Here is a 22506-nt window from a genome sequence, read left to right on the forward strand (position 1 = left end):
AGGATGAGATCTTCACTTTATGACAAATAGTTGAGAAAGCATGGGAATATAACAGGGATCTATATTTGAATTTTGTCGATCTGGAAAAGGCACATGAAAGGGTACCAAGAGAGAAGCTATTCAGTACGCTACAGTTAGGTGGTGTCAATGGAGCACATATCAAGCAATACTTAGTCTTTATTTGAGTTGTAAGTCAGCAGTTAGAACTGAAAGAAGTATAGGAAGATGGTTTAATGTTAAATCTGGTGTGAGACATGGATGTACATTATCCCCTCTGTTATTCGTTATATATATGGATCACATTATGAAAGAAAGTGGTATTAAACATGATATCAAAATTGGAGATATTAATGTCAGCTCTTTGCTTTATGCAGACGATATTATTCTTCTAAATAAATCCTTTACAAGTCTGCAAGATTCCCCGACTAAATTGAATAACTGTTGTAATAGATATATTATGAAAGTCAACAATAAATAGAGAAAGACAATGAAAATAGGCAGAATCGTTGAAAATGTCAACTGCTTTGTGAACGGAGAACCTGTGGAACAAGTAAAACATTTCAGCTACGTAGGCACGATTTTTAGTGAAGATGGTAAATTAAATATGGAAATAGACAACAGAATCAGCAAAGCTGGTATGGTAGGAAGTCAAGTGAATAAATTCATATGGAATAAGAGAGAAATTAGCTGTATACAAGACAGTGTGGAAACCAGTTTTAACTTATTGATCTGAGAGCTGTGTCAGAAGTAAAACACTTGACCAAAGACTAGAGACCAAAGACTAGAGACCACAGATATGAGAGTCCTGAGAAAGATTAGAGGCATGAACAGATGGCATCAGTGGCAATATCATATTAAAAACGAGGATATTAGGAAAGAACTTGACATTATAACCTCCGGGAATGCGTTAGCAGAGCTGATCTCAGGTAGTACATTCACTTAAATAGAATGGGAGAGGAAAGATTAGCAAAACAAGTGTTCTCTGTCAGGTTGGCAGGAAAACGACCCAGAGGAAGACCAAGATATAGGTGGATTGAAACTGTACAAAGTGCCTTAGACGATAGAAATATAAGATCTGATAATGTTGGAGTCTTGACAAGTAACAGACTGATTTGGTGGAAAATTGTAGATAGGAAGTTATTAATGATATAAATTTTTGATGTAGTACTGTCATATCCTGTACACCTTGAGGGTACATGGCAGGAATTTGATGATGATGATCAAATACAAAATGAGATATTATCCAAATAAATTTCATAACTTCAACTTTGAAGTAGAGAAATGCTGTATATTGTGCATATTTCTTAACTTAAGTTTCTAAGAGAACAGTATCAATTTTTCAACAGTTCCTTTTACATCAGTCATTGCTTGCTCCACCTTTGCAAGGAGTTGCTGGTGTTGTACCACTTTACCCCAGTCCTGAAGATACTTTCAGGCGCAAACTTTGTTTGCACACATTTGGATGAAGGATTAAACTAAATTTATTATAGTCTGACCAAGTGAAAAATAAAATTTCAAAATCTTTCTTTAAATCCAGAGTAATTTAATAAAAAGATGGCACACCATTTGGCAGCTCCTATAGGAGGAGATGACCTTGCTAATGCTTCTGCCTGGTATCTCCACTTGGGCCTGGCTCCCACAGAAGAGACCTCAGTAAAGGTCGAAACTAGTCTGGGTAGTGGCTCTTCACTTAATGCATAACATTATACATATCCGCAAGGAGATGTGTTTTGCATTATGGGAGATACTGAGATAGGAGTGATGTTAGCTTGCTCCACCCTTGCAACGAGTTGCCCGGTGTTGTACCACTTTACCCCAGTCCTGAAGATACTTTCAGGCACAAACTTTGTTTGAACACATTTGGGTAAAGGATTAAACTAAATTTATTATATTTTACATCAATCACTCCCACCCCCCCCCCCCCCCCCCCCCGACACACACCCAGTCTCAATGATACTAAATAATGCAGAATGGTTATACAAGACAATGTTCAACACTTGAGTCTCCGTCCTTTTTTTTTTTTTTTTTTTTTTGTAAATGGAGGTGACCTGTTGATTGACTGCTGATGTTTTTCCTGGTTATTTTTTATTTTAATGGTTCAAAACTGTAGATATTTAGTTTATTGAACAATTCAGTAAGTGACATTAATTCTTAATTTAAATATTATATTAGCTCTAGATTTTCACATTAATCCTGGATTCTCAGATTTCTAATTTCATTCTCTACTAGTTCTTTCTTATATCTCCCATTCTTCTTTGCATTTATACACTGCTGTTTGGTGTGCATTACGTATCAGTTCACACAGGTCCTTCAGTCCTGTGTGTTCTTTCATCATTGTATGATTTCCTGCTATTTCCATTGTTTTATTTCCCGCAATTACTTACTTTTCCCTCTTTTTCTTGTGATCTCCTTATTTCTGGTTCCCACAATGTTTGTTTGTTTTCTTGTCATTTCCTTTGTTTTATGGAAATGAATTGAAGGAGGGGAGGGTTAGTGTTTTTTTGTTTCCCCCTGAATTCCCTATAAGTGACCTGCAGAATGTCTGTACTCCATAGGGTTTGCTCTAGCGAGTATTTCTGGTATGTGTAATCTTTCTCGATTTATAACATATGCATATTATAACAAGATATTCTTAGCTGTATGCAATGGTGAGCTATAAGGGGCTCGTGGGGTATCTCGCAAGCCCTTTGTTAAATATTTCTTGAATTTGCAAGCTGCTTGTTCTTGTTTACTTTTTTTATTTTTTCAAAAAAAATTTTTTTTTTTTTTTTGAAACATATTAAGTGCAAACTCATACGGTAACCTAACAAAAATTAGTCTGTTCGGCAGTGTATAGATTATTTGGAATTATTGTTCCAACTCCTCTATAAACGAATGCGCTCAAGTTTGAAAATTAAGATAAGTGCATGTGCTATCCCTTCTGGGTAGCCACCGTATGATAAAACCGGTAGTCAATCAAATGTTTTATAAAAGATTTAATTCTTATTATATTTTGATAGTTAAAAAATGTTTTTCTTATGTAAGATAAATTAACACAATTGATTGTGTGCAAATATATCATGTTTAGATCATGAAATATTTCTTTAAAAATGATAGCCTTTACAGGTTGATTGTCCTCTCATACTTTTTGATTGGAATTTGGACACAAGCTGTATTAATAAAAGTTTTTATGTGAAATACGGCTTTTTTTTTTTTTTTTTTTTTTTTTTTTTTTTTTTTTTTTTTTTTTACCTGATGATGCAAGCCCTTTGTTAAAATTTTCATAGCTCACCACTGGCTGTATGTCTAGCAGCATATACATGTTTTGAATTTCTTTTATGTAGGCTCTGATGACATACTCATAGTAGAACAAAAATGTAGTGAACCTGAAAAACAAGCATTAGCAGAAAAGTTATTGCTACCATCGAATTTCTTCTTATATGAAACCAAACCTCCTTGCCCAGGATGTAGAGGCTGTGAAGAACAAGAAAGTGAAGAAGTCACAGAGAAAAGCTCTGAACCTGAGGTGGAAAAATCACCAGTAGGAATGATGGGTACCGAATATGTAGACAGTGGTATGCTGAAATACTTTTGTATACCTTTATGTATATTAGGTTTATTTATGTTTCATGTAGAGTTTCCATTACATATCAGAAGAAAATTAGTATATTTTTGTGATTGATGTTAAGCCAGACTATATTTTCTATGATATATTCAGAAGAAATATCCTTTGCTTAGAATTACTAGAATTCTTATCTCATTGCAGATGAGAGAGAAATATTTTTGTGTGATATTCTACCAAAGATGAATTCTCTAAGTAAACAAAGGCCTGTCACTACTCTTGCATTCTCAGATTGTATCTTCCATCAAATGAACATAACCAACCACCGAGCATTTGCAACTGCCTTTCTTATACTTGCTTTTATGGCCTCAATGACTTTGGAAACAACAGAACTAATTTTTCATATTTCATTCTGTGCCACTCCTATTTATTTATTTATTCATATGGAGTTTCCTCCCTTTTCTCCCCCATCCCTATTGGGGCGAGTTGAGCCCCCTCATGGGGGGGGGGTAAGTATTTATGACGGTAGATCCGTGTGTGTTCACAGGGCTGGTTTGCCTGCTTGCGGGATGAAAAACCCTAGATAAACTGGGGGGAACCCTGCTGTCCACGCCCAAGACCGGCTAACTTGGCTATGGCTGAAGAAGATCCTTAAGCTCCTCACGTCGGCGATGGGAATCGAACCTAGGACACTCCTTCCCCAGGCATATGGTTGTGAAACGCAAAGCCACTAGGCTAACCGTGCGGACTGCCACTCCTATGACTCACAATAAATCTCTCACTACCTTGACCATTTTTACTTCCTCTTTTATTCCTACCATAAAAATTTGCTCTAGTAATTCTTGTGCAACACGCTCTTGGCTTACTTTCATACTGAGACATATTTTAAAATACTTTGTTTTGTTCTCATTTTAGTGATTTAATGGAACAAGCACAATTTTCAAACATAAAGTTACTTAAATAAAGTGCAACATTTTATTACCATCCTTCAGGGACGTAGGCTCACTGGCCTGTTTCAATCTCATTTAATCTTTTCCTTTGTTGTCCATGATATCTATGTCTTCCATCTAGGTGGTAAATATATTAAATTTTTAACTTGAGAGCTAGGTCAGTACATGATTATCCTTTTCATAAACAACAAAAAAAACAAATTTGTTGTTTATAGTCATGCTACAGGTAGCTTTAAAGATCCTCCTTTTCATAGGTCATTTTGTTGTTTACAAAGCTTATCTTCATATGATTTGTGTTTTGAAGTTAATATTTGTGTGTGTAGCATTTAAAAGAGTTCACAGTTGCATTTCTCACCTCTTTTTATATATATATATATATATGTGTGTGGTAATGTTAATGGCCTTATTCCAACTTTCTGGTATTTTTTTTTCTTGCTTCCAGATATTGTTAAATCATTTTATAAGTTGTTTGAGCAAGGTGATTGCATATTTAATAATTTCTATATTTATCCATCTCCTCCAAGGGATTTTCTTGATTTACTTTGGTATATTGCTCATTGGGTTTCTTGCATTGGTAGTTAATAAATCAATTATGGTGTTGTTATATTTTGATAGAGAGATTGATTGCTCCAATTATATTATTCCCCACTTATATCCAATGTATATATATATTAAAGTCGGTCATGGAGTAAGATAACACTATTATAATTTTATTTTAGTTGGTTAGAATGTTTCAGATTCGTATATGTGATTGTGCTTTGACTTTAAGGATCATCATGTTCTGTATTCTAAAGAATCAAGCTCAATTATGAAAATAATATTTACTGTAAACATATATGTACAATAGATGCAAGCTCTGTATATTAAATAATTCTGTTTATCTGTTCCAATTGACATATTGAAAAGAATTATAAACCGGAGGAAACTCATGTAACAATCTTTATTAGCATAGAATTTTCACTTAAGTATCATGGGCATTGTTGGTACAAGATCACAGAATGGCAATTAAACATTAACAGACATTTCTAAAAAAGTGTCATGTAATAGTATTTTGCCAGATCCCACCATTTTTATAATTTTTTTCAATTCTGTTTATTTCTTTAAGGAGATCTGACATTTCTTAGAATTGAAAGTTGTAAATTAATTTCTAATTTCTTAATACATACAAAGAATACTTATCTAATCAGTCTAAAATCAATCTAAATACAGATTGAACATAGCATTCAGCTGAAAGGTCTATATCTTTACTTGGCCATATGAGAACTTCCGTTGTTGCACTTATTTTATTGCTTTTTCTTCATTCATTCATTCACTCTGCCTTATTCTAAATTCATTAGAATATAAAGTTAAAAGCCCTCACTTAATTAATATACTTGTATATGTCTTCTTTCAGCAAGCAAGTATCCATGAACACATCTTTCTTTCATTTCCAATAAAAGAAATCTTACTGCAGATTCCATATTGCTCCTTGGAGCATATGTCACTTGCTTTTCTTTAAGCACAAATATTCTCTAATCTACAAAGTCATGAAATCTTATACTGTCCTTCAATTGTTAACATCACAGTTGCTCTTCCTAGAGTAGTTAAAGATGCATAAACAACTTTCCGAGATTAGAGAAATTAACTTGGTGGTTTATTAGCCCTTTCTGGCTCTCCTTCTTTGTTTGCCTACTCTTTGCTGGCTAGTTTTCCTCTTGTCCAGTGACAGTTGTTCTAAAAAACAACTAATGTGCACGTCTGTTACTGAGATTCAAAGCAAAACTCAAGTGACAAAATGGCTGCTGTACATGTTGGACAGTAATAGTGACATACAAACACTACTGTAAAGAAACATACAATAATATACATAAGTAAACTTGCTTACTGTATGTTGTAATCCTTAAGGAGTTACATGATACAGTAAGCAAGTTTACTATTAATAAATTAAGTTTCTTTATATTGCTACCATTTAACCACATGGCGGCCCTGGTAATACTAAGCATATAATGCATTACTAATTGCAAACATACTGTATATTTATTTTTAGATTACTTTATCAACATAACAAAACGCATTCCTCATTAAATAATTTTCACTAAGCATACATAAGATTGCAAAAAAATGAATATAATAAGCAACACATTTATATGCAATTTTTAGTGTCATTATTACCTTGCCATAAGATTTGGAAAAGTCTGACCAGATTCTATCTTTATTTAAGTTTAACTTTCTTTACCATCAAGTTTTACCATCTAATACATATTTCTCAGAATTTTATATGTATTTCATATTTCATCTCTTCACTGTAACATCTCTTTCCAGTTTTGTTTTGAATTGATCCCATGTTTCTCTATTCTTTTCCTACATGCTGTTTTTTTTTCTTTTTTTTTGCTATTGCTCTTTTATATTTCTGTAATTGATTTCTGCTACTAGTGATTTTACATTTGTCTTTTATTCAGTATATTCTCATCCAATTTCTTCTTTCCATTTTCCTTTTCCATTTCTTTTTGTTCCAAAACATTCTATTGCTATGCTTATTAATGGATTTTAAATTGTTCCATTCCTTTTCTATAAAATCAGTTTCTTTTATTTGCTTAAGTTTTTCATTTATTGTTTGCAAAATGAGGAAATTAATAATTTTATCATCCAAGAGTTGATTAATTATATTCAATCATCTTGAGGATATTTTCACTCTTTCATTGTAATAGATGATAGTCTTGTTTTGTTTATTTTAGTGGTATTAATTCACAACACAATAATAATAATAAAATAGTTAATAAATATTTAATTTGTTTGCTGATATTTAGCTAGTGTTAGAACAATATGTCACAGTACAGTATGCAAACAGCAACAATTACTTAAAATTTGGATGAGTTTAGAATTTTAAAAATTGTTACAGACAATACAATGAACTAAACTCCTAATTGATGCTATCTGTTTGTGGTTAAAGAAAGAGTTAACAAGTATTATGTTGTATCTTGTATCTAATATCTTGGGACATCATCAGTACAGTAGTTCAAACAATACTAGGAATAACCTACAGTTAGGGTGCATGATTACAATGGAATCTCAATAAGCGTGCAGTAACATGTTATAGAAGTAAATTAAATATAACTGAAAAAAAAAAAAAAAAAATATATATATATATATATATATATATATATATATATATATATATATATATATATAAAGATTATTTTACACAATTCTGTATGACAATTTCCCATACAAGGGGTGCTTAAGGGTCAAAGCTGTATAACTGAGAGGAGACCTCCACATAGCTTTTAAAGGAATGCGGAGAACCGACCAGGGCTTTTGACCTAATGTCCAATAAGGACCAATCCTCACCACGAGAAGGTGAGGATTGGTCCTCACCTTCTCGTGGTGCACCCTGTTGGGTATCTACTTGGATACTGAAAGAACGAGGATGGGCTGGCAATTTGGGATTTAGCCGACCAAATTGTATTCTTATTGGCTAAACCAAAATAAAAAAAAAAAAATAATGGTACGACATGACAAAATTTCATGACGGCTGTGGCATCGCCCTGTTAAACAAGGTCCCCCATTGTTTTCGCCAAGGAACCAGGGCGAACAGCGAAAAGTCAGCTACTGAAACAAATCTGAAAACAAACCCCAACTCAACATAAGAAGCCTGAATGGCAAAGAAATAGAGCTAGCTGAGGAATTAGATAAGTACCAGATCGACATAATAGGGATGACTGAAACAAAAAAGACAAAAACTGGTGAGATCTTTCTCATATAAATACAAAATGTTATATTCAGGCAATGACAACCAAAGAAAAGAAGGACTAGCCATTGTATTCAACACTAAATACAAGGCTAATCTTCTTGAATGGCAGGCAGTCTCAAGTAGAGTGATGTGGGCAAATATCAGAATGGGGAATTGGACAATGAGACTTATTTGTGTCTATGGTCCCACAGAAGGTTCTACTAAGGTAGAAGTGGAGGAATTTTCTGATGCTTTAGACAAAGCATCCGACACAATGAAAAAGGAAAAGTTGGTCCTTGTTGGAGATCTAAAGAGCAGAGTAGGAAATGATTGTCAGACATACAAAAATATTTTGGGAAAATTTGGAGGAAAGAGCAAAGCTAATAATAATGGCAAATATCTGTTGGATTTCTGCTCAGGACATGGACTGGTTATTACTAACACCATGTTCCAACATAAAAATGTGCACAAATTCACATGGAGAGAAGAGGCAAGGAATAAGAAAAGTCTCATTGACTATGTTATTGTTGATAGTGATGTTTTCTTCATGGTGCAGGACACCACAGTGTACAGAGGATTTGAAATTGGAAGTGATCACTATTTAGTCTTGAGCAGGATAAAACTGAATTTCATATTGAAAAGAATAACATGTAAGAAAGTTTTAATGCGAATAAAAGTTGAGCAGCTCTCAGATGTGAACTGTAGACTAAAATACACAACGATTATTGAAGAAAAAATGAAAGAGTTTGAGAACAGAAATCAAACAGAGAGTTAGGAGAAAGATTATAGGCATGAACAGATGGCATCAATGGCATTATCATATTAAAAACGAGGATATTAGGAAAGAACTTGACATTGTCAACATCCAGGAATGCATTAGCAGAGCTAATCTCAAGTGGTATGGTCACTTAAACAGAATGGGCGAAGAAAGAATAGCGAAACAAGTGTTCTCTGCCAGGTTGGCAGGAAAACGACCCAGAGGAAGTCCAAGATATAGGTGGATTGATACGGTACAAAGTGCCTTAGACGATAGAAATATAAGATCTAATAATGTCGGAGTCTTGACAAGTAACAGACTGATTTGGAGGAAAATTGTAGATAGGAAGTTAGTAATGATGTAATTTTTTTCATGTTGTACTATCATATCCTGTAAACCCCTTGAGGGTACATGGCAGGAATTTGATGATGAATTTCCGATACTTTAGGAATAGTAAGAATGTCGTTGCAGTTTAAATTTGGTCTGTGTAGTAAGGCTTCAGCACTTTCTTTATATAAACGTTCATATCTATATAAAGATCTTTGTAAAAATTTCGACTTCTCCAAATGGATGTATGGTTTTGATTTTCAACTCTGTGTTGGGAAAGACCAGATTTCTGTGGTTTGAAAAGACGTATGTGGTCTTGATGTTCCGAGATGCATTTCTGAAGAGACCTACCTGTCTGACCAAAGTAAGACAATTTGCAGAAGCATGGGATCTCATAAATGCCAGGTAACATCAGAGGTGATAGTTTGTCCTTAGGAGAAGGTAACAAGTTATAGATTTGGTCGATAGGTTTGTAAGTAGTGGCAAAATTGTATTTCCTCATAATTTTTGAAAGACGTTCGGAGGTGCCTTTGACGTCAGGTATGGGAATCCTATGGAGTTCTTCTTGTCTGGGTTGATATGTGAGAAGGTGACTGATGATTTTTTGAGTTGTTTTAAGATTATATCCATTTAGTATGGCTGTATTTTTGATTATTTCTAGTTCTTGGTTTAGAGAATCTTCAAGAATTTGTGTGCTCTGGAAACTAGTGATATAATGATGCCAAATTTCTGAGATGGATGATGAGCGGAAGAATTCTGAATGTAGCGACCTGAAAATGTAGGCTTGCGATGGAACCGTCTTCTTTTCTTTGAATGTGTAAATCCAGAAAGGAGATGATACCCTGTGGAGATTCTTTTTCTATCAGAGGGTGAAGGAGGTTTGTTTTACCTAGAGACAGTTGTTATTCCTGTTCGGGATGATCCCAGACTGCAAATGCATCGTCGACATATTGTAATCAAATTTTTGGTTAGGGTTCAAAAGTGAATATTTTTTCTTCATGGTATTCTAGAAACAGGTTTGCTAAGTTTGGTGATAAAGGAGATCTCATTGCTGTTCCTTCTTCTTGCTTGTAAATTTGACCTTTCCAGGTGAAGTAACCGGATGTAATAACAAATTTGAATAATTCAACTATATCGGAAGGAAATTTTTGAGTTAATAATTCTACTGTTTCTTTGTGGGGAATGTTCATGAAGAGGGAGACAATGTCGAAGCTAATTAACAAGTCAGTTTTTAACAGTTGAATGTCTTTTATTTTTGCATGAAACAGCCATACCAATTGGGTATAATCTTAAAACTACTCAAAAAATCATCGGTCACCTTCCCACACATCGACTCAGGCAATAAGTCCTTAGGATTCCCATACCTTACGTCAAAGGCATCTCCGAACGTCTTTCAAAAATTATAAGGAAATACAATTTTGCCACTATTTACAAACCTATCAACCAAATCTATAACTTGTTACCTTCTCGTAAGAACAAATTCTCACGTCTGAAGTTACCTGGCATTTATGAGATCCCATGCTCCTGCAAATTGTCTTACTTTGGTCAGACAGGTAGGTCTGTTCAGAAACACATCTCGGAACATCAAAACCACATTCGTCTTTTCAAACCACAAAAATCTGGTCTCTCCCAACACGTAGTTGAAAATCCAAACCATAGGATCCTTTGGGAGAAGTCGAAACTCTTACACAGATCTTTATATAAATATGAACGTTTATATAAAGAAAGTGCCAAAGCCCTACCACACAGACCTAATTTAAACCGCAACGACGTTCTTACTATTCCTAAAGTATGGGAAATTGTTATACAGAATTGTGTAAAATAATCTTTCAATATATATATATATATATATATATATATTTTTTTTTTTTTTTTTTTTTTTTTTTTTTTTTTTTTTTCAGTTATATTTAATTTACTTCTATAACATGTTACTGCACGCATATTGAGATTCCATTGTAATCATGCACCCTAACTGTATGTTATTCATGGTATTGTTTGAACTACTGTACTGATGATGTCCCAAGATACTTGGGATGAAATATTTACAAATTAAATAGTCATTAGTTTGGTTAGTATGAGTGTTTTTTAGTGATGAATTCACCATGGTTTCATTTTAGAAATTATGGCCTTTACAGCCGTGTTATAAATAACTCTTTTAATTTCCTGACGCGTCGATCTTCATATTAAAGATCATCATCTGGAGTATGTATGTTAGCTTAATGTATATTAAGCTAACATACATTAAGCTAAAGAAACAATGATTTGATTCGGTTATTCTACTGGCATGACCTCTAGTGAAAAAAAAAAATTACAAATTAATTAATTATTTAGTAACCATCAAAGCTAAATTCTGTTTAAGATAACATGAGAAAAAGATTCTTTTTTATAGATAATAGTCATCTTTCAGTAAGAATGATGTCTTTATTTTTGATTTAGGATTCTAGATTATCTACAGTCCTGTTTATAGTTAACTCTTAGAGAGAAAGGTTTCATGGGTAGAATACGTGCCTTCCATATGCTTGGGATTTTTAGATCATCATTATTGTTCAGATTGGGGTGGTTGATAAGAATCTCACAGACTTCCTTAAATTTGCATTCATACCATGTTTTTCTGTGATGTAAACAACTGGTGCTTTTCCAGTCAATTCTATGTAAAGTATTCATGGTATGTTCAGGGCATTTGGGAAATGTTTTACGGATGCTGTTAATTCCAAAAATAGTCTCTCTGACTTATGTTCTGTGTAGCACTTTTTTTTCATTCGATCCTGTGTGAAGGACTGTTCAAAGCATGGTCTAGTCCTGACTTGCCATAATGATGGTGACAAATATTTTTTATGTTCTATGAGACAGACGTCAGTGATTCTTCCTGTCTATCCATAGTGAGCCAGGTCACAATACAGGGCGATTCATGCACTCCTTGGTGTGATAAAGGAGAGAGTTTAAGGTGAACAGGTGTGAATTTGATATATAGTTTAAATGTTGTGAGGAGTTGATATTTATTAAGCATTGTGTATATTTTTGGATGTGCCCGGAATGTATGGGATAGTAAGTTTTTCTGTGGTTTCATGTATTAAGCAATGAAGGAAATTTGACTTATGGGGATTAAGGTTATTTAGTATATATTTTAGTGTTATTATTTGAGCAAATATCTTCCAATATATATGGGTTTTTTCTATAAGCAGAAAAACATAATGAACCATCAGGAAGATGTGTAACTAGTCTATATAGGAAGGGCAGACAGTCATATTTCTGTTCCATCGTCATGTGGATTTTAGGATGTTGGCTATTTATGAGGGTGGTCTGAAAAGTTCTCGGCCTCAACCATAGATGGCAACACTATCGGCAAGATTTTTTTTTTTTCCAAGTTGGTACATTTGTCATAAGCATCAATGTGAAATTGCAAGTCATTCTATCAAGTAGTTTGTTTTATACAGTTGTCTGAAGCAAAAGTATTGTCTGTATCCATTGAAATGGATAAAATTGAGTATCGTGAGGTTAAAAATTCTTTGTAAAAGAAGGTTTAAAGCCAAAAGAAGTTCATTACAAGTTTATAAAAGTTTATGGGCACTGTTTTCTTTCATTTCCGACAATTAAGAAATGGGCTGCTGACATTAAACGTGGCTGTACTAGCCTTGAAGATGTTCCATGTGAAGAACATCCAAAAAGTGTAACAACACATTTCTGGTGTTGTTAATCAATTGCCGATACGGTATTGGATGACTGGTGATTTGATGATTGGAGCATTTTAACAAGAATAAAACTGATCTCGTGTGTCGATTTAATACTATGGATGAGACTTGGATTCACCATTACACACCAGAATCCACACAGCAGTCAAAACAGTGGACAGAAGGCAGTTGTTCGGTGCCAAAGAAGACAAAGTCGGTTCATCAGCAGGAAAGGTCATTGCATCATTGTTTTGAGATGCTAAAGGCATTTTATTTATTTATTATCTTGAAACGGGTAAAATAAGAAAACTGAGGAATATTATACAGACCTTTTAACCACACTAGATGACGAAAATATTTGTGAGAAAAGACCTGATTTGCAGAAGAAAAAAAGCATCTTTCATCAGGACAATGCATCTGCCCACAAAGGTGTTTTGGCAATGGGAAAATTAAGGAATCTACACAATGAATTGTTGGAACATCCACCCTGTTCCCCAGATTTGACTCCCTCTGACTTTTGTCTCTTCCCCTGCTGGTCAGTGTTTTACTTCGAATCAAGAGGTGACTGTAGAGGGATATTTTGCGGATCTTACTGAGAACCACTACAGGGACAGGATAATGGTGCTGGAGTATCGCTGGGATAAATGTATTAGTCTTAAGGGAGATTATGTTGAAAAATGAAAATAATTTTGAAATTATAAGTTCATTATTTCATTGTTAGGCTGAGAACTTTTCAGACCATCCTCTTAAATTGGTTGCTTAAGGGAAAGCTTAGAAGCAAAGCTGGTACGGTGGGTAGCTAGTTGAATAAATTTATATAGAATAAGAGAGAAATTAGCCAAAACACCACCAAACTAGCAGTATACAAGACAGTGTTCAATCCAGTTTTAAATTATGCATATGAGATTTGGGTTTAGAAATAATGCACTTGATCAAAGACTAAAGACCACCGACATGAGGGTTCTGAGAAAAATTAGGGAAGTGAACCAGTGGCAGCAATGACAGATTCATATTAAAAATGAAGATATTAGAAAGTTACTTGACACCAGTGCTTTTTTCTGGCTGTACGCAACAGTACACAATACCAGCACCTTTTTTCTTAAGTTTTTAAAAATTTACGATTTATTGACAGCAAAATGTATTATAAATATTCTGATAAATGGTACTGTGTTCACGAATTGAATTTTCAGGTTTCATTACTCATAAGTTGGTACCATGCTTTCCTGTTTCATGGGTTGGTACAGAACCAGAAACAGGAAGTTGTGTTCACTTCTGATTGCTTCCAATATCAGTTTATCAGTTCTATATTCACTCTGCAACAGGCAGGTGTTCACTTGAGTTTTGAATTAATCTAAGTTAAATCAGTGCAATCATTGTTCAAAATGAGTAAAATTAGTAGTTACTTTATGCCAAAAAAAGTAAAAAAAAAAAAAAGGAAGGCTGAAGAAGCAGAAATTGTTGAATCTACTTGTGATCCTGTAAAACAGAAAACTAGCACCGAAAATGCACTTGGTGAAGAGAATCGTGATACCGAGACCGAAGATCCACGTGGTCAAAAGGAAGCAGATTCTGATAATGATTGGCCTGAATGTTGGACACTTTCACAGAAAAATGACTTCTGCGAGAGAAACGAGTGGCTTTATGTCCAGAATAAAATGTTGGGCTGTAAAGTGTGTCGTGATGTCAGAAGTCTTGCCGTTGATAAACACATGAGAACGAAAATTTCTGCGGAGTGAGCAAATGGTAAAATCAGTCATTTTGGAAAATCTCGCAAACAACAGTTAATATCATTAAGAAAAAAGATTTACAATCATAAAGAGAGTGCAGCGCACAAAGCGTGCCAAAAAATAAAATCTGAAGAAAAAAATAAAACATTAGAGAAAGTTTTCCTAAATATTTTGTCTCATAATAAAGACGACAGGAAAAGTGTTTCGAACCGCTTGTTGAGGAGAAATCAATCATTTAACAACTTTGAAGATGAAGTAAATTTACAAGAACTTAATGGCCTAGACATGGGATATATTCTTCATTCTGCAAATGCTTGCATTAACATTGTGAGCCACATTGCAAATGAAATGAGAAAAACATTAATAGACAATATAATGGACTCCAAGAACAAAATATCATTACTTATTGATGAATCGACAACCGTGAGTAACACAACAGCCTTGATTATTATTGTTCATGTAGTTCTTCCTGAACTTTCGGCTCCTGTAAGTCTTTTCCTGGATTTGATCAAATTATCAGATGTAACTGCTTGAAGGATTCTAAACTCTTTAATTAGTCATCTTGAGTGTTTAGGATTATCTGAAGATTGCTTAAAGGAGTATTTATTGTCTGTAACTTGTGATGGCACAGCCGTGTTGTTTGATGTACGTGCTGGTGTAAGGAGGCGAGTGCAAGAGAAGTTTCCTAGTGTTATATTCTGGCATTGTGCTAGCCATCGCCTGAATTATCTGTTAGTGACACAGTGAACAATGTGGCAGGAGTGAATTGCTTTAAGAGTTTCATGTACAAATTTTATGTGCCTTATAAAGCTTCACCTAAGAATGCTAGGGAACTACAGGAATGTGCAGTGACTCTAGAACGTCAGCTTCTTAAAATTGGCAGAATTTTAAGTACTCGCTGGGTTGCATCTAGCTGTCGCACTGTTTTTGCAGTGTGGCAAGACTTTGAAGTCCTCCTCCATCACTTTCTGGAGACAAAAGAAGACAGCACAAGAAGCAAAACAGATTGCTTTCTTTATGAGGGAGGGCCTATTAAGAAAAATAGCATGCGAGTGTGTTCTTAATTTGGGCCTTATATGTAATGTTCTCCAAGAACAACTTAGTGAACTAAGTCTAGATTTACAAGAGAGAAATATTGACTTGTACAAAGCAGACAGGAAGATATAGAATACGGTTCAACTTTTTGAAGAAAGAATTGAAAATCCTGGTCTGTACTACAGTATTTCTCTTTAAAGTCAGAAGAACTTGAAATTCAAAGGGATTGAGCTCCACAGAAATGAAAGACACAGTCATACAATAAGTTCATCTGCTTTCTATAAAAGTGTGAAAGCAGCTGTTGGAAAGCGTCTGCTTGAAGTAGATGATGTTGATTTGCTTGAATGTACTAAGATTTTAGATTACAAGTATTGGCCAGAAAATCCTGTGAAGCCTCTGACATTTGGTCAAGCCAAAGTTAGCCCGCAAATTTCGCTTAAATGAAAGAGAAGCAGTTCGTGGTTTCCGTAAATATCTTCAAGAAAATAAAATCCCTGACAAATACTAGTTCCTCTAAAGCACACTTTGGGCACAATTGCAATATCTTCCAGTGAATGTGAAAGGGGGGTTTCTCATAGATGAATCTTATAGTAACTTCATCTCTGCTTGTACGGACAACTTCTGCACTGATGTTTATCAGGATAGTAGGACCTCCTCTCACTCGGTTTAACTCTAGCAAATATATGGACTCATGGCTGCTCCAAGGTCTTCATTTTGCAGTTGATACCAAAAGCAAGAAGCGATCTAGAGACGACGAGGGTACATACATCGGAGGATATGTTAAAAGTGTTGAAGTTGCTGTAATAACATCTTCGTGGTCAGTACCAGCACCTTTTTTTCCAGAAAAAAAGCACTGAAAATAATTTTGAAATTATAAGTTTGTTTTTTCATTGTTAGGCTGAGAACTTTTCAGACCATCCTCTTAAATGGGTTGCTTAAGGGAAAGCTTAGAAGCAAACCTGGTGTGGTGGGTAGCTAGCTGAATAAATTTATATAGAATAAGAGAGAAATTAGCCAAAACACCACCAAACTAGCAGTATACAAGACAGTGTTCAATCCCATTTTAAATTATGTATATGAGATTTGGGTTTAGAAATAATGCACTTGATCAAAGACTAGAGACCACAGGCATGAGGGTTCTGAGAAAAATTAGGGGATTGAACCAGTGGCATCAATGATAGATTTATATTAAAAATGAAGATATTAGAAAGTTACTTGACACTATTCGTATTCAAGAATGTGCAAGCAGAGCTAATCTAAGGTAGTATGGCCACTTAAATAGAATGGGTGAGGAAAGGTTAGCAAAACAGCAGTTGGATGCTAAGATGGCAAATAAGAGACCCAGAGGAAGACCAAGATCTAGGTGGATTGATTCTTTCAGAACTGCCATAGAAGAACAAAATATTAGATATGACAATATTGGATTGCTTACAAGTAATAGACTAATTTGGAGGAAAATTGTGGATCAGAGAGTAATAATAATGTAGGCACTACATGATTAATAATAAAGACAGCACTGCATGATTAATAATATTGATAGCACTACGTGATTATGGTAAACTTAATCAGATAGTGCTGTCATAGTAATCTGAAAACCCCTTGGGGGTATATATCAGGAAATAGATGATGATGATGGCTATTTAAATGCACTAAAAATGTATTTAATGGGGGTGGACCATGTGACCGAATAGTAAACGCAACTTCAATAGAGTTTTGAAGGTGGCTGTATTAATTGCTTGGTTCTCTGTTTCTTGTGTATAAATTAGCTGGGTGAGATATGGCTGTCCCATCTGGTTGTTTTTATATCTTTCCTTTCCATGTGAAATAACCATCACGTGCTGTAAGTTTAAGTAATTTAAATATTATTATTGTACAGGTATCTACATGGTGTCAGGCAACTCATTGCAGCAGATCTATTATTCACACTAATGAAACTCAACTGCCCTGCAACTTCACCCATTAACCACCCTCCAAGCAAAAAATCAAGTCTTACCCCACACCCTTACACAATTTCCACGGGTGATCCCTTGTTCTCTTCCTTCCTGTCATGTACCGAAAAAGTCTTCAGTGTCAATCCTATAAAACCCTTTTAATAATTTATGTTTTTATCATGTCCCATCTTCCTCACCTATATAGCTAATGTTTGAAGCTCATAGACCAGCCGTCTATTCTCATAGGGAGCATTTCATACACCTGCCACAAACTTTGTCACTCTCCTCTGAATCCTTTCCACCACTTCTTCATCCCCATGGAATCCTGGTGTCCAGTTGTGGCCTTATATAGGAGAAGAACAATAACTTCCTTATCCCTGTCTTTTAATGTGCTATTCATTAACCACCTAATCTGATGTGCTATTTTGGTTACCTTTACAATATACCCCTAAATTTCATCTACCTGCCTACAAGTGATGTCCTCATCATCCTTTCATGTTTAATGCTTTTTCCTTTCCTTGTCCTGCTCTTATCTGTAAACCTCTCTCAGTAGTTTTCCATAATGACTATTCTGGGCCTTCTATCCCGAGACTTTGGAGCAAGAAAAAAAAAGTAAGCTGGGTTGCTTATTGGCCATCAGCAATTTAGTTTGGTGGTGGTGCTGCCTCCAAACTTGCTATAAATCACCTTCTCATGTTGTACCTGACCAAGCTTCCCACTGTGGTTGATACCCAATTTTCCACTTGGTTGTTCGTGTTCCAGGAATCACCATATGCTAGTAAGTGTTGGATTGAGAGTTGAGGTCATCCTGCTTGAGAGGATCATATATTGCTCATCCATTCCTAATTGATATCCATTTCAACCTTGTACAGGTGGTAAGGAGAAAAGAATCATTGATGGATTTATAAGAAAAAAAAATCCAGGACATCAATTATTTTTTCTTCTGTTTATTTTAGTTATCTTTTTATATATACTCATTTATGTTAAGCCCTGATAAGGTAGTTTACACTTTTTTTGCATAAATTTAATTTTTACATACAATATTGTAGGTACATCTACTGGTAAATAGCATTTATAATACACTTTCAGTATAGCATTCTCCATTATGACAAACTCAGTCAGTATAAAAACTACCAAAAAAAGTCATGACTGATACTCTATAAGCATTTTCATGGTCACCTCATGGTGACCATTTATAGTGAGCATTGACTGTAAAAAATGTATATTGGTTTTGTTATTTTATTATTAACTGTTTTATATGTTGCAGGAATTTTTCCACAAAAATACCATTAATTTTGTTTTCAGAATCTTTTTCCTTTAATAATTTGTGATGCTTAATTTATATACTTTTGTTGGTTTGCAGTTTGTTGGCGCACAGTGAAAGCAAGGGTCATACTGCACGATTACAAAGGAAATAAGATTTAAAAAAAAAAGTTAAACAAAAAACATCTTATAAACAGTTAACCCTTGAGCAATGTCGGATTAGTCCCCCCCCCCCCCCCCCCCCCCACACACAGAGTCAAAAATCCACATATAACTTTTGATTCCCCAAAAACCTAACTTCTAATAGCATACTGTTGAATGGCCTTACTGATAACATAAACAATCAATTATCACATATTTTGTATGTTATGTGTACGAGGGTGGTCTGAAAACTTCTTGGCCTAACAACAAAAAAAATGGATTTATAATTTAAAAATTATGTTTGTTTTTCAACATAGTCTCCCTTGAGACTAATACGTTTATTCCGGCGATGCTCCAGTGCAATTATCCCATCCTCATATGTAGTGGTTCTCAGTAAGATCTGCAAAATATCCCTCTACATCTTTGCAGCTGTAGAGGGGTATTTTGCACATCTTGAAGAAAATCGCTGACCAGCGAGGAAGAGGTTTTAGTTGTGGGAAGAGATAGAAGTCAGAGTGAGCCAAATCTGGGGAATTGGGTGGATGTTCCAACAATTCATAGTGGAAATCCCTTAATTTTCCCATTGCCAAAACACTTTCGTGGGCAGGTGCATTGTCCTGATGCAAGATGATTTTTTTTTCTTCTGCGAACTGGGTCTTTTCTCACAAATTATTGCAATCGTCTAGTCATATAATTAATAAACAATTAGCATCCCAAAACACTGATGCTATGACCTTTCCTGCTGATGGAACCGATTTTGTCTTCTTTGGTGCTGAACAACCGACTTCTGTCCACTGTTTTGACTGCTGTTTGGATTCTGGTGTGTAATGTTGAATCCAAATCTCATCCATAGTAATAAATCGATGCACAAAATCAGTTTTATTCTGTTAAAACACTGTTCAGACTTTCATGCGAATGTGTTTTTGAACTGCTGTGATCAAGTGCAGCACCCATCTTGCGCACAGCTTTTTCATTTGCAATTCTTAATGCAAAATATATTCTACACGTTCTTTTGAAATGCCTATAGTCTCAGCAATTTCACATACTTTGACTCGCCCGACACCCAATGCCATATCGTGCACTTGATTAGCAACACCAGAAATGTGTTGTTACACTTTTTGGACATCTTTCACGTGGATCATATTCAAGGCTGGTACGTCACGTTTCAAGTCGGCAGCCCATTTTCTTAATTGTCAAAAACGAAGGAGAAAAAGAGTGGCCATAAACTTTTATCAACTTTGAATGAATTTGTTTTGGCATTAAACCTTCTTTTACAAAGAATTTTATAACTGCACGATACTCGATTTTATCTATTTCAAGAAATACAGACTACACTTTTGCTTCAGATAGCTGTATAAAACAAACTAACTTGATAGAATGATTTGCATTTGTCACATGGATGCTTATGACAGATCTACCAACTTGGGGAAAAAAAGAAAATCTTGCCGATAGTGTTGCCATCTATGGTCGAGACTGAGACCTTTTCAGACCACTCTCCAATTATATACTGTGATCATACAATAAAGTAAGCTACAGAAAAGAAAATATTAAGAAAATCATAAGAAGAGAAAATACATTTACAGTACTATACTGTATTTATCGATACCATAAGTTTATGTTGTCTGTTTGCAACATGAATCGTCTGTCTCTCAGTACTTACATCAATATTGTCTTATATGATTCAAAACACTGTAGATGTTATACATATTACCAATGCTAGACATCAAAAATGAAAAGATAATGTGAAAACGAAATTTATATTTATTTACAGGTATAACGATTCATGCATTGATAATGAAGAGGCAGCAATATGATTGCTTTATGTTAGCCTAGTGTAATCGATACGATTGCTTCTCGGTAGCCCAGCATATACACTAATGAATGAAGCATTTATAAAATATTAATCTATAGTAAACCCTCGAATTAACAGAGTAATAGGGACTAAGGGGTGTCTGTTAAATCGCAAATTTTTTAAAATAAAAATATCTGTAACATTATACTGCAATTTTATCAACATTAGCACTGTAATAACAAAAAAATTGTTTAAAGCACACTTTTAGATAAGTTAATGTTCGATGTTGATGCACTTGGTTTTAGGTAATCCTGCTTTGAAAAAATCAGCGAGTTTTTTTTTTTTTTTTAAATTTTGAATTTTACTGGGTTTTTTTTATAATTAACTCCCTAAAATTATGAAAATGTGTGTAATAAAACTGCCACCGAAAGTCACACCACGTGACAAAAGAACCAATTACAGTGTGATTGGTGTGATCATGTCCTAATCATTCACCGAACATGTTTTATGAGTGGTGACTCATTTATGTCAGCTAAATTACTACAGTGTTTTTCCAACATATGGCCTATTCGCTAAAATTTGTTAAAAATAACCTGTTAATTTAATTATAAGCAAATCTTGGTTAAAAGAATTTTAAAATTAACAGGGTGTTAATTTTCACGTGACATAATATGAACCGGAAATTTTGTCCGTTAAATCGAAGGTTTACTGTATGCTAATTAATTAAATTTAATGTAATAACAGTTCATTTTTTTGCTATTATGATTTAATGCTGCATCTTTAGATTTGTTTACATTTCTAATGTACGTAAGATTTGTTTGTGTACGTAAGATTTGATAAATTTTAACTTTATAATAAATTTGTGTATATTTTATGGTAGTAAATGATAAAGTAGACTAGTATCTACATATATTTTATGCATACATGTCATATCTAACTTTTTCTTGAATTTTTTGATATTTCTAGGCTATGTGTGCAGTTCGTCTGCAAGTTTTTTTCAAATTGTTGCAAATCTTCAAAAAATTTTCCAGTTTATTTATTGAAAAAAATCCAGATATAAGTGGACCTGCACTGTTCAAACTCATGTTATTCTCTTGTCAGCTGTACAACAACAACAACAACAAAAAAAAAAAAAAAAAAAAAGATTTGAAAAAGTTGTACAGTTCTTCGGGGTCACATAAAAAAGTATCGAGGATCAGATTTACCTATAAAAATTAAATATTTGTAAAAAAAAAAAAAAAAGTTCAAAACTCCATACATGAAGCACAAAGTTTGGAACTTTTGCTTGAGCCTTGCAAAGTCAGTACAGTGGGTCCTCGACATGCGTTTTTTCGACTTTACAGCGGTAATCCCATAAATAAAAAATAAATTTCGACTTGAAGCAGCGAGACATAAAATTCAAACGTCGCAGGTGAACTTGTTTGTGAGCACATTACACGTTACGTATACGACGTTACGCAGCGCTTGTTCGGGAGAGGTGGCGTCGCTTGGGTTCCAGCATACACTCTTTGGGTACCACGTACTTTGTTTACATCTGCTCTCTCACTTTTGTGTTTGTGTTTTTTTGTGACTTTTTACCCTTCAATATGCCTCCCACACGTAAGGCAGACTCTTCTGATGGCAGCGTATTGAAGAAAAGGAAAGCCATTACATTTGAAGTAAAAT

The 22506-nt window shown here is 34.5% G+C and overlaps 1 protein-coding gene across 1 annotated transcript in view; it reads left to right on the top strand.

Annotated features, from left to right (window-relative positions):
- LOC150102901 (E3 SUMO-protein ligase RanBP2-like) overlaps positions 1–22506 on the top strand; it is a 673019-nt gene that overhangs the window by 443303 nt on the left and 207210 nt on the right. The window contains exon 25 of the mRNA XM_090397978.1: positions 3324–3554. Within this exon, the coding sequence (XP_090254104.1) occupies positions 3324–3554 (231 nt within the window). The remainder of the gene's footprint in view (positions 1–3323; positions 3555–22506) is intronic.

The sequence above is a fragment of the Typopeltis vanoorti genome, chromosome 9 (assembly GCF_054136105.1).
Source record: "Typopeltis vanoorti isolate ZY-2024b chromosome 9, IOZ_Tvanoo_1.0, whole genome shotgun sequence".
Classification (NCBI taxonomy): domain Eukaryota; kingdom Metazoa; phylum Arthropoda; class Arachnida; order Uropygi; family Thelyphonidae; genus Typopeltis; species Typopeltis vanoorti.